The sequence below is a fragment of the Gastrolobium bilobum genome, unplaced genomic scaffold, assembly GCF_033153095.1.
Source record: "Gastrolobium bilobum isolate Gb01-03AN ecotype WA unplaced genomic scaffold, APGP_CSIRO_Gbil_v1 utg45580, whole genome shotgun sequence".
Classification (NCBI taxonomy): domain Eukaryota; kingdom Viridiplantae; phylum Streptophyta; class Magnoliopsida; order Fabales; family Fabaceae; genus Gastrolobium; species Gastrolobium bilobum.
The window spans coordinates 70,213-83,072 of record NW_026895669.1 but is presented as its reverse complement, the minus strand read 5'-3'; the positions used below and the strand labels follow the sequence as shown (position 1 = coordinate 83,072).

Below are 12,860 nucleotides of genomic sequence, written 5' to 3'. Positions count from 1 at the left end.
TGCAATTTTAATTTGATCATTCACTATTTTTGGCTACATGAGATACTCTACGTACCAGGAAAAAAAAAAAGGACAAGGTAAAGTTCCAACCCATAACATTAAATATACTAACACAAAGATTGTAATTGATGCTTCGTAAGCTATTAGATCGTTGACCTTGCCTCATTTTTTTTTTTTTTTTTTTTTTTTTTTGATAACAGACCTTGCCTCATTTTAACATATTCGAATAGGCGATAAGATAAGCACATGAGAATCAATAGATACAAAATATGGTTGAGGGACTCCAAAAATGAGCCAGGGGTAACCAAAATTCTTGAGTCAATATACTGTACTAGTACTCCCCTCCAAAACTGAAGAAGACCATCGAGTAATATCAGAAAATCAACCCCTCATCTCCAAAAAAAAAAAAAAAACTATCTCACAATTTTCTCTCAGACGCCTCCGGGAGCATCACTTCGAGCAGTTTTCCGGTTCAGGTAGCGAATGACAGCATCCTCAATCCTGGAAATATTAATAAAAGAACACAAACCAATTAGAAACAGCTTTGATCAAATCTCTCATCCAATATATATTTGATGGCCCTATATTACATCAAATGAACAAAAGATACAGGACATCCTGGTCGTATCTTCCAGTTTTACTCTTCATTGTTGCTCTGTTATTATGAATACCAAATGACTAGGACTCCTCACTTTAATCTCCGTTGCTATAATATTACATCTAGATTCCCTACTACCTCATGCACCAAATCAGACTTGGACACTTCGCAGCCTCTGACTCATGTTTGAATCATCTCAAAGCACAAACAGAACTTAGTAGAAGCAATAAAATAGTAATATAATGTGGAAAAAAAGCCTCTAAAGTGAGTTTGTCTCTAAAGCAAGTAAGAGTGTATCCACCTTTAAATTTTAGTAGGTTAAAATGACGACGGACTAAATCAAATCATGGGTGTAAATACCCTTATTTGCACACTTTAGAGGAGGCTTATCCATCTCCTATAAGTTACCATGTAAGAAGCATAGAGTGAGAAATGTGAAGTATTTAAGTACTATTTGAAGTGCTGCTTCATAACTAAATTTAGTTTTTGACACGGATACAGCTTCCTTTTGAAGTTCCTGTTTCAAAGGTTGTCCCACTCTTCAACTCCCAATATTAGAAAATAAATACCAACAGTAAGGTGGTAGCCAACCATGATGTAAATTGAATAATATTCATGCATGCCTCACAACACAAAAGAAAATAGGTAAAGTAGTATAGTGGTTACCATGATTGATTGTAGAATTCAGAACGCCGTTCATTTTCAGCATTATGGCTGGCATCTCCAGCAACAAGCTTTAGATCCTTGCTCTGAGAAGCAATCAAAGCATTAATAAACTCTGCTGGAGACTGACTAAAGCCAAGGAAGAAAGCTCGTCTCCTACGATGCTCATGGATCTTCTTTATTGAAGCACAAATCACTTCATCAAAAGCATCAAACTCTTTGTGCCTCTCACTGCTTGCCAAAAACGCAGACATATCCTTCTCCAGTGGAAGAGGCACATCAACCTGCACATCGTAACATGTAGTTCCAGCTGGACAATTTCCAGAAAGCTTGATTTTATGCTCCAGGTGTATAGGCTGTGGTTGAGACAAATGCTGTGATATCTTCTGTGAAGCCATGGAGAATTTCATTTTCTCTTCTCCAAACACCCTTTGGAGAGAAGCGTCACACATGAAGAATGAAGGGTCATTTGGGCTCTGTAACTTCCTGGACTTCACATAGTGCCAAAGAGCAGCTATAATTCTAGGGCGAGTATCAAACTCAATCCCTAAAACTTTAGACAGCTGTGCTGAAACCATAAATTTCTCAGGCGAATTATTCATCGCTATTCTAACCACTGCAGTGAATTCTTTGTCTCCTTTCCTCTTCACCTCAAAACCATCTCGTTGTAGAGGCGAACGAGCACTATCCCACACAATGACATGATTATCCGGATGGAAGCCCTGATCCAAGTATATGGTAATTTTCTTGAAGAAAGCCGAAAACTTTGGGTAAGAAGGATTCGCAGTCTGAGAAATTCCCGCAGCCACAGGATCCTTACCATCTTCCAATATCCTTCCAGTTATCCTAAGGGACCAAGAAGGAGGCTCTTCTAGATTTTTCTTATCCTGATTTGAAAAGGTATTATACACATAAATACGAAGAGTTCTCCGAACATGCGGAGGGTTTCTAACAGCCTCCTGTATGTCAATCTTTTTCCTAATTAAAGCAGCATCAATCCGAGCCTCAAGTTCAAGCAACTGAGTATAAAGAGCACACTCAGGCAGAAGCTTAGCCACCTTTTCCGGTATTTGTTTATCCGGCAAATTCCTCTTCCTTCGTGGAGGAGCCGGGGTGAGTTCCATGGTCTTAAAGGGTGAGGGTTGGTTAGCATTGGACGAACCAGAAGGCCGAGAAGGCGGCTTCTGAGTTGCACGCTTGGCAGTTGCAGTTGCAGTTGCAGTTGTAGTAGTAGCCACATTCGTATTAGCAATCACATTGTTATGCAATTGATTAACAGGTTGCTGATGCTGCTGCTGCTGCGTTTGAGGAGGGTGTGCAAATTGAGGTTGTTGTGCAAGCACCTGGGTTTGGGGTTGCGAAAGCTGAAAGTGACCAGGGAAGTGAGAAGCACCTTGGGTTTGAGGCTGTGACTGTGATAAAAGATGGGTTGGTTGTGGTGGGTGGTTAATGGGGATCGAGGTTGTTCCCGAATTGCCCAAAAACGACGGCGTAGCAGCATTCTTTGCTGGATTATTGTTCATGGTTATGGTGTTGGTTTCTAAAACCTAAACCTGAATCTCATTAAGAATCAAAATCACCTCTTGGATAACCTGAGTTGTCGTAAACAAACAGTTATTGGATCTAAAGTATTCAGAAATCTTAGAAAAAGAAAACCCTAATTAAAAAAAAAAAAAAACGAAAATGGAAAACTGCAAAAGTGAATTGGCCTTAAGAGAAGAGAGTATAGGAAGAAAACATTCTTACTGTTATGCTTCCACAACACTATCACTTCATCACTGCGCATTTCTGCTTCTCAATTTCTTTCTTTCCATTCCTTCCCTTTCCTTCTTGCGACATCGAGTCTTCTAACATAAAATAGTTAACTTTTGTGTAATGATGTAAATATGAACTTTTTTATTATTATTTTGAATCACGTGTCAAGCTCTCTTGTGACTTTTAGTTTTTTTATTTCATTTAGATTTTTCTATTTCAAAAATATTTTTCTTAATTAGTTCTTGAATCAAATAATAATTCTCAACTTAATTAATCTTTGCATATATGACACCAAAGTTTTAAATTCTTAATTAGCTTCAATTTATACTTATTTTTTTAAAAGAAGATTAGATATTAATAACTATGGTAAGTGTGAAATATTCATAACTATGGTAAGTGACTTATCCAAAAAAAAAAAAAAAAAACTATGGTAAGTGTGAAATATCAAATATTCATAACTAATAAAAGAAGTTACAAATCGCATCATTCATTTATTAATTCGTAACAATATCTTATTTTATTTTTTTGCTGAATTATAGCAATGTATTTTAAATAATATTAGAATAAATTGTGTTGTTACATATCAAAATTTATAAATGTTAATACATATATTTTGTATGAACTAATAAAAAACTATAGACAATAAAACATGTATCGCACGGAAACTGTACTGGAACGATATGAGTCGTGCCCCAGCAAATTGTTGGCTGTTAATGCTGTGTGCTTGACTGGTATACCCAAAACAAATCGAAAAGAGGGGGAAAAACAATAATTCAATAAACCTAATTCAAGGCATATCCATAACGACCATAAGTAAGTTTTTAATTTTGGTTTTGATTTTTCCTTTTCAACAAATATGGTGGTTTTAATGTTGATAGTCAATTTTCTAGTATTATATTAATAAATAGAAGGCAGAGATTATATTTATGATGTTTTTTTTCTTATCACCTTTTACGACTAATTTTTATATATTTGAATCAAAATCAAATCAATGGTTATAAAATTGCATCAAGTGAGAGTCATTAATTTTATTTTAATTCAAACATAACAAAATGGTTGTAAAATGTAGTAAGAAAAAATGTGGTAAATAGTAATTGATTTTTATAACTTTTTTTCTCTACTTCATCCTAAGTAACTTATTTTTTTAATTTCATTCTCTACCTTAAAAGAGAAAATATTACTAGAATGAGAACTTAATTCAGTTAATTGTAATAAAATTTGCTCAAGATTAGGGTATTAATAACTTTATTAATATTTGTATAAAAACTTTAAACACTAATATTTTTTAAAATAAATTATCTCCCCCTAGGTGCTTGTGAGGAGGTGGAGAAGGTCTCATTAAGTTTTCTGTGGGACTCGACCGTGGACTACAGAAAACCTCACATTCTTTCTTGGAGTATTGTTTATATACCGAAGCTAGCTAGGGTTCAGGTTGGCCTATGCGAGAAATGAATCTGGTGTTCATGATGAAAATAGGGTTTAAAGTGGTTACAATTAGAAACGAACTTTGGACAAGAGTTGTACGTGAAAAATATGGGTTAGTAGAGGTTGGCCTATGCGAGAAATGAATCTGGTGTTCATGATGAAAATAGGGTTTAAAGTGGTTACAATTAGAAACGAACTTTGGACAAGAGTCGTACGTGAAAAATATGGGTTAGTAGAGGATCTCATCCCTTGCATTTTGCGGGTTTCTCATTCTTCTAATTTGCAGTATGGTCTGATGAAAGTTTGGTTGGACCTTCTTGCAGGGTTGAAGATTCTGCTTGGTAATGGTAGTACTTCAAGATTCTAGTTAGACCCTTGGATTCCTGGTGCCCCTTCCCTTCATTGGTGTGTAGCCATTGCTGGATCCAAGAAAAAAAATTTATGTTCGCACATTTAGTGGTGGAAGTTCGGAGACAGCTGCCCCAAAATTTTTTTTGTAAAAAAAGTTTAAATCAACGCTTAAACCTGCTCATAATCTAGTTGCTTTCATAACAAGCTGCAGGTAATAGTTTGACCAATTATTTCTCCCCTAAATCTTACCATACATCATCATTCTATTTTATAGTGGTGAATAAAAAAGTCAACACTACTAGTACATAAGGCAAGCAAAATCACAGTGAAGACCTCGTCTCTAGATATTAACTTATCTGAGAATGTCAGACCTGCAATCAATCCTCTCTTTTTATAATAAGTTTTCTCTCTAATCAATTTGCGCTGCTACGTTGTTTTAATCATCTCTGTACGTTGCTAACTAATATAAGAATAAATATCTTTTTTCGTCCCTAAAAAAAAATTTGGTCCCCACTTTAGTCCATTATAAAAAAAATTAGTTACCTGGTCCCTATGAAATTCAAAGTGGACCAATTTTGGTCTTTTTGAGGGACATGTATGTATTTTTTGAATTTGTGAGGGACCACGATTTTAACTAAATTGATTCACTTTAATTTTTTTAGGGATCTCGAGACTAATTTTTTTTGTAAGAAATTAAAATAGGGATCATGTTTTTTACTAGGGACTTAAAATGGTATTTACTTCTCATATATATATTGAACCAAGTGACAAATAAAGACCTGCAACTAAAAAAACTGAAATAAAATTGTTTATGAGGTAGCTTGCTTCTCTCCTGCACTGATGGCGGCTTATGTAGTGGTCGAGCTTTCTTCGCATGCTTGAGCTTTCCCCTTTCTATTAGTAAGGTTGGGGGGAGAAACCCAGTCTCGAAAGGGTAGTGGAGACTATTCGAAACAATTGGGATTTTTTTGGAGATTGAATGCAGTTACTAATTTATGATCCATCTCCGACATTGATTTCTAATGCCGAACCCCCTGTCAATAACCACGAATTCACCGGACTCTCAGCGGCTAGGAAGTGGTTTAAGAAACTCGTATCTGGTTCCTGTGTTGCTTGTTTGCCCGCAAGTGGGTCCACTGTGTGTAACCCAACTTGTACTAGTAGAGCAAATGGATTGGATTGTGAGTGAGCATGTTTGTCATGCAACAAGGTACTTGGGACTAGGATAGATTTAAGTATATTATCTCATACTCTATAGTGAGCAACATTGCAAATGTTCTTCCCTCAACGAATGTTAATGAGAAGGATAAAGTGATTTTGGGCTAATTCAAGTGATGAGATATTTGTCGTAAGATTTGCTTATAAGTTTCTTGTGCACAATGCTCATGCTTTCATTTGGAAACAAGTGTGGACTTGGAAAGGACCCCAACATATAAGAACGTATCTCAGGCTTTTGGTGGGTCAAGTTAACTCTTTACAAAGGGTAAGAGAGTGCGTTGTCACATGTCTGCTTCCAACCTATACCCCTCGGTCTGGTGTGGTAAAGGAAGATCGCCTCCATGCCATCAGGGATTGCTTATGGGTCTACCCCATTTACAAGCTTAGCACTTCTAATTTTTTCATTCAACCCTTAAAGGACTAACTCATGGATAATTTATTAGGTCATGTGTGTACGATGGGAGACCAACATTAGTGCTTGCATTTTGGTGTTCTTTGTTAGATCATTTAGACTTTAACGAAATAAATTCATTTTTTATGGTGTTTGTCTTAGCCACGAAACAATAACTCACAAGGCTTATGATATTATTTTATGATATTATTTTCTTAAGGAAGCTTGTCTCTTCAACGAGTGAAAAAATTGATTGAGTGGGAGTTTCTGGGTTTGGGCTGGATAAAAGTTAATGCTGGTGGGTTTTGTGTTGATTGTTGGGTATGACTCATACTTCGCATGCTGATGAGGGTCCTAATTATCGGGGTCAGCAGAAAGGCAACTGGGGTTCCGCTCCCAGGTGAGCGGACGAGGGTCCAGGGGGCAGCGCCCCCAGGCCCGTAGAGGCTAGGTACTGTTGTGGGCCTCTGTTTTATTGTAATTTTCTTAGCAGTTTGGGCTTGGACCCATGAATAGCTGTTGTTAGGGTTTTGTAATCCTATTTATATTTGTCTTGTAAATCGAGAAACTTGTAACGAGTGGCAGTGAGGTGAATATAGTACAGACAAGATGGACGTAGCCTATATGGTGAATCAGGGTAAATCGTTGTGTCTAATCTCTCTACTCTTATCTCTTTTTTTCTGTTTTCTCGATTCTGTGTGATTGTCGATTTCCAACATTGATGACGATAGTTGAATTGGATATGGAAAGTGATCGGGAATTGCTTCGGTAGATGGCTTCATGGATTCTCAAAGAAATTAGGGATTGGAACTTCACTTAATGTTGAGTTGTTCGGTGCCTATCTCGATCTAGAACTTGCTTGGAATTTTGACTTCAAAAAGTCAAGCTGGAGGGCAACTCCAAGATGGCTATCTAATTCATCTCTCATGGTTGTTCCACGCTATATATCCTTCCTCGCCTTTGGTGTGTAGGATTAGAGAACTTATTAGTCAGCCTTAGGCAATACAAGTCTCCCACATTTATAATGAAAAGAACGTGGTAGCAGTTCAACTAGCCACTTATGCTTATAGCCACAATTATTGACATATTTAAACACTAATTAAAAATGGGCTAAATGAAGTCCATATAAATAGGAGAACCCATGATCCCAATGTAAGAAATTTCAAGATGAGATTATATGATGTTAGAACACCAAAAGATTTAGGCTTACTTGTTGAAGACATGATTATTGATTTCTTGAAGACTTATTGTTTCCTTTTATGCTTTTGTAATAGAAAGACTATGATCTTCCTGTAACGCCTGGCAACTTGTAAGCATCAATGACTATCCCCACACACTAACACGAGACTTTTCAGCGTGCTTTGTCCTCACTCGCACACTTCCCAGGAAAACTTCCCAGGAGGTCACCCATCCCTGAATTGCTCTAAGTCAAGCACGCTTAACTGTGGAGTTCTTCCGATCCGGGCTACCGAAAAGTAGATGCATCTTGTTAGTATAGGTAGTACCAATTAATTCTTATAAGCTATTCCCAACTATACCGTCCCATACCAACACAGTCTCTGGAATCCCTCTATTTCGGGTGTTGATTCGATTCATTCATGTACCCCCGTCCCTAGAAGCCTGCCAGGAGCCGCTCCTTGTTTGTGCCCTTTCACATTGGCGATCACTCCCGCCCTCGTAAGCGCCCGGGATGTTACAAGTGACCTCCTGGGAAGTTTTCTCGGGATGTGTGCGAGTAGGAAAAAACACACTGAAAATTCTCGTGTTAGTATATGGGGATAGTCGTTGATTCTTGAAGCGGCCAGGCGTTACACATCCTCTGCAGATCACACCATTCCCTGATCACAACCATCGATGGGGCGAGTTGTGGAGTGACAATTTTCCAACACACTGTAAATCTAGAGGGGACCTAGCCAAACGTATTAACCCTAGTTCCCTTCCTATCATGGGCCTATGAGTTAGGCCTACACTGTTACCCACACTAATCAGTTTGCAGATATTCAAGCCCAAATCAAAAGGATCACTAATTAACTAGGCTTTATACTGCGCCCCTATATGGATCATGACTTAACATGTTTTTATTAAAAACAAGAAAAATTACAATTGATTGAAGCCCACAATTATTATAAAAATTTCTAACATTCTCCCACTTGGGCAAAATCAATTGTAAAATTTTAATTTAAAAGAGAAAAGGAAAATATGTTACTTGAAAATGACTCTCGGGCTAAGGACTAATTCTTATAATGTGGCCACATTTTAAGAAAACACGTGATCCAAGGTGCGATATCTGAATATGACTCCATCCAACTAAAATCAAATAACATTGAATCAGGCGGTGATTATACCCTTACCGATATAAGACCTTTCATGGTCACAAATGTTACTTGACTCCGTCGACTAGTCATTAGTGTGAAGTGTAGCAAGAAAATAGCATGTCAATGTGATCCAACAACAGCTAATCTGTTATTTTGTCTGTCAGTCTTCAAATTTCTCTCAAATGCCTTAAAGACAGAGAAATTTCATGATTTATCAAAAAATCATCATATAATCAAATATGGTGTCGACCACAGGCCCTGTAGTCCTGACTACACCATTATGTCTCAAATTCCCATATAGTGTCAACCACAGATATGATGGTTCCAACGACACTGAGTTCCAAAATCATGCCTCAAACTCCAATACAGTGTCAGCCACAGGCATGGTGGTCCTAACAACACTGAGTTCCAAAATCTTATTATCATGCCTCAAACTTCAATATAGTGTCAAACTCCTACACTGTTACCCACACTAATCAGTTTACAGATATCCAAGCCCAAATCAAAAGGATCACTAATTAACTGGGATTTATACTACACCCCTATATGGACCATGACTTAGCTTGTATTTCTTAAAAACAATAAAAACTACAATTGATTGAAGCCCACAATTATTATAAAATTTCTAACACCCAATACCTTAAGGTTTTGGGGTTGTGATATAGTGTCGAATTCACTTGGTGCAGTTGGTCTAGCTTAGCCCATCGATGGTAGTCCCCTACCATGGGCTACCCTTAGCCCCGCCAACAGTTGTTGGTATGCTCCCCCTTAACCGAGTGCTCTAGGCCCAACTACTCAACTTGCTCTGATACCATTATCAAGCGGGCCCAAAGGCAGCCCATGGCAGGGGACCACCACCAATGGGCTAAAGTATACACTATCATATTAGGTGGATCCGACACCATGTCTCCCCAAAACCTTAAGACATTGGGTTTATGGGTCCTCCCACTTATATACTCTCCACTTATCTCATTATCAACTAATATGTGACTCATCACACTTGAGTATTCCAATAATCACCTCTTCAAGTGTGAAACCCAACATTGATATAGACTACCTCTCTCTAGTTGATATAATCCAAATTGATTCAAACCGTGGTGACTAAACCGAAAAATCGATAACTGAATTAACTGAAAATCAAAAAATCAAAAATCGAAAAAACCCCGTATATTTTAATTAGATTAGATAGATTTTCGGTTTGGTTGGTGAAAACCGATCAAATCCAAACTGTTCCAATGTATTATATATTTATTATTTTTGAAAGATTGTGACTTTGAATCTTATTGTTTTGTAGAATCTTGGATGTTATTAGTAGCAAACTATCTTGTTTTATTTTTTTTATTAATCTATTTTAACTTTTTATGAGTATTAAGACTTCTTTTAGTTTGAATACTTGATTTTTTCGGTGATTTGTAAATTTGAATGACTTTATTTTAATATAGCTAGCATTTGTATGATTGAAATTTTAGGCTTGTCGAAAAATTGAAAATTGATCCAATCCAAACCAAATAAAATTGGATTGGAGTTAAAAAAAATCCAAACCGAATGGATGATTAAATGATCAAACCAAAGGGATTGGATCTGATGATTTGTGTTTCAAAATCGATCTAATATAGACCGCAAACACCCTTATCTCTGAGTACACAGGTATGAAGTATTTCACCTGCCTCTAGCCAAACACCAGGCTAGCTCGAGTGCTATCAGAGTTGGGTTTTAGCCCATTAATAGTGATCCCCCGTCATGAGCTCCCCCCGGCCCGTCTGACATTATTATCAGAGTCGGGTTAAGATCGAGATAGCCTAGTGATTGGCTAGAGGCGAGTTTAGTGCTTGGGACTGGAGTACTCAAATAAAGAAGGAGATCATGCCAATATTATGCTTCACACTTGAGGGGATCAGCTAAGTAAAGTCCATGTCTAACATGAATGTTCAATATTTTGTAGATCCCCGAATGGGATGTGTCAGTCTTCCAAAGATTCAATTGACATAGGTTTGCCTTGGTTTTGTATTAGTTTTTTTTAATCATCCCCTCAGTTATCCAAAAAAGAAAGGGCTAATATCAATATTATATAAACAATATCTACATTAAAATAAGGGAAAAATGTGTGTCATTTTAAAGGATGTAAAGTTGTGTTATTTTAAGAGAGAGAAAGAGATAGATAAAGGAGGAGAGAGAGTTGACAAAAAAATAAAGGTGTGGGTCCCACCTCTTTGTGAGAGTGAAATGATATAAGTTGTGTCATTTAAAATGATAAACACTTTTCCCTTAAAATAAATATAAAAAACTAATATTCATATCCAATAAATTACATATATTTTTTTATAAAAAAAAACAATATGATTATGCATTGATACAACCAAGGTACTTAAAATTGAATTTTTACCTAAAAATAGAAGGGAGATAAAAAAATCGTAAAAATATATTGTAATGAAAAAATCATAATAAAGTAAAAACGCTTGAAATGTTGATAAAAATGTAGTTATGAAAAAAGTCATAGAAGATTTAACTATCATGGATACATCTGATTTTACTTTATTAGGAAAAATGAGAAATTGATAAGAGGCGATCATAAGGCGTAAATACCTGATTATTTTAGATTTTAGGCTCCCTATTACGTTTATAAATTTAACCTAAAGCGTGTCTGTTTGATTATAAGATTTAATGTCACTCATGTTTTATGAGATAAAATTATTTTATATATATATATATAAAAGTACATGGGGTTATACTTTTCTTCGGTAGCGAACAACTTTCTAACTTAATTAGGGCCAAAGAAAATTGAACTTATGCCAATTATTAAAACATGAAAGGTTATTTAATCACGTTTAAAATGTGGCTAATTATAAAATTTTAGCTAGGGCTAAGGCTCACCCACATTGTACGTGGCTTTGCCACTGTTTTTTTTTTTTTTCTCTTTTATTCACATGACTTCATATGAGTTCCCTTTATTTTTATGAATATATATAAAAAATAATTTTATTTTCTATAACATAAAAAATGACAAACCCTTATTAATGCTTTTGCAATTGATGAATACTTATAGTGGCAATAGAAAACCAATTGAATCTGCTGCAACTTGTCGAGCTTTTGGGGGGCAAAATCCAATTCCAATCACTTTCAATGATTTTTTACTATAATAATGATGGATGTCCAGAAATGCAATTCGTGATAGTTGTACAGAAGGTTTAATACGGGATGTTTCTTTCTCTCTTTTCTCAACATTTCTTCTATTAATATGCCTTTGGGATAACTTATTTGTGCTTAAATACATTTGTAATTTATTTTTTATTTTTTATTTCTGGGAAATAATCGTTATCAAGCGTCCAGTTATTATTGTGCTCCGCGAATTTGTATGGATTTCATGTCAGATTCTCTTTGCTCTTTTCCTTCCATCGCAAGCTCAAAGTCAACGTATGATGCAACTTTTGCAGACTGAGTTGACGAGCATGGACATAAATTTTACATAATATTTCAGAATAAGAGTATTTCTTAATTTTTTTATTTTTTATTTTTTTACATCATTTAAATAAAGCTTATTCTTCTAGAATTACTTTTAAAATAATATTTTAAAACATAAATAAATTCTTTTAGCATTATTTAAAAATATTTTTTTAACAGTAATCACTTTAAAATCAATTCTATTAAAATTGAAACCAAATATATCTTAAAGTGACCAAAACATAAACAAGTTCATAGCTAAATTTCTGAATTTTAAACTGCATAAATTTTTTATGAAATTAATCTATAACTTGAGGAGATTATGTACATTTTAACCATATGATCAGTGCGTGTGCACAAGATAAATTATAATAATATAATGTTTTTCAGTTTCTAATACATAGATAGTTTCCCAGAAAACCAAATTAGTCAACTCATTAACAATTCCACGTCGGATCTTATCGCTAATTTCAACATATACATGAATCATAATCATATGAAATGGATTGGATAATAATCATCGGAAAAAATGTTTGTCTTTTTAAATGACACAACTTATGTCATTTCACTCTCACAAAGAGGAGGAATCCACACATTTATATTTTTTTGTCCACTCTTTCTCTCTCCCTTTATCTATCTATTTCTCTCACCTAAAATGACACACCTTTACTTCCTTTAAAATGATACACACACTTTTCCCATAATC

At 35.5% G+C, this 12,860-nt stretch overlaps 1 protein-coding gene across 1 annotated transcript; it reads right to left on the bottom strand.

The window, feature by feature from the left end:
- Positions 1–165: 165 nt before the first annotated feature.
- LOC133288564 (SWI/SNF complex component SNF12 homolog) lies at positions 166–3,139 on the bottom strand. The gene is made up of 3 exons (XM_061486356.1): positions 3,008–3,139; positions 1,265–2,853; positions 166–501 (listed from the first exon to the last, which is right to left on the bottom strand). The coding sequence occupies exons 2-3, from the start codon at positions 2,782–2,784 to the stop codon at positions 432–434; spliced, it is 1,590 nt and encodes a 529-aa protein (XP_061342340.1). The 5' UTR covers positions 2,785–2,853; positions 3,008–3,139; the 3' UTR covers positions 166–431.
- Positions 3,140–12,860: the final 9,721 nt, after the last annotated feature.

Excerpts from the sequence above, each read along its gene's own strand:
- LOC133288564 (XM_061486356.1), bottom strand. The coding sequence starts at position 2,784 with ATGAACAATAATCCAGCAAAGAATGCTGCTACGCCGTCGTTTTTGGGC. Across the intron at positions 502-1,264 it reads GAATTCTACAATCAATCATG|GATTGAGGATGCTGTCATTC; the intron begins GTAACCACTATA and ends TAATATTTCCAG.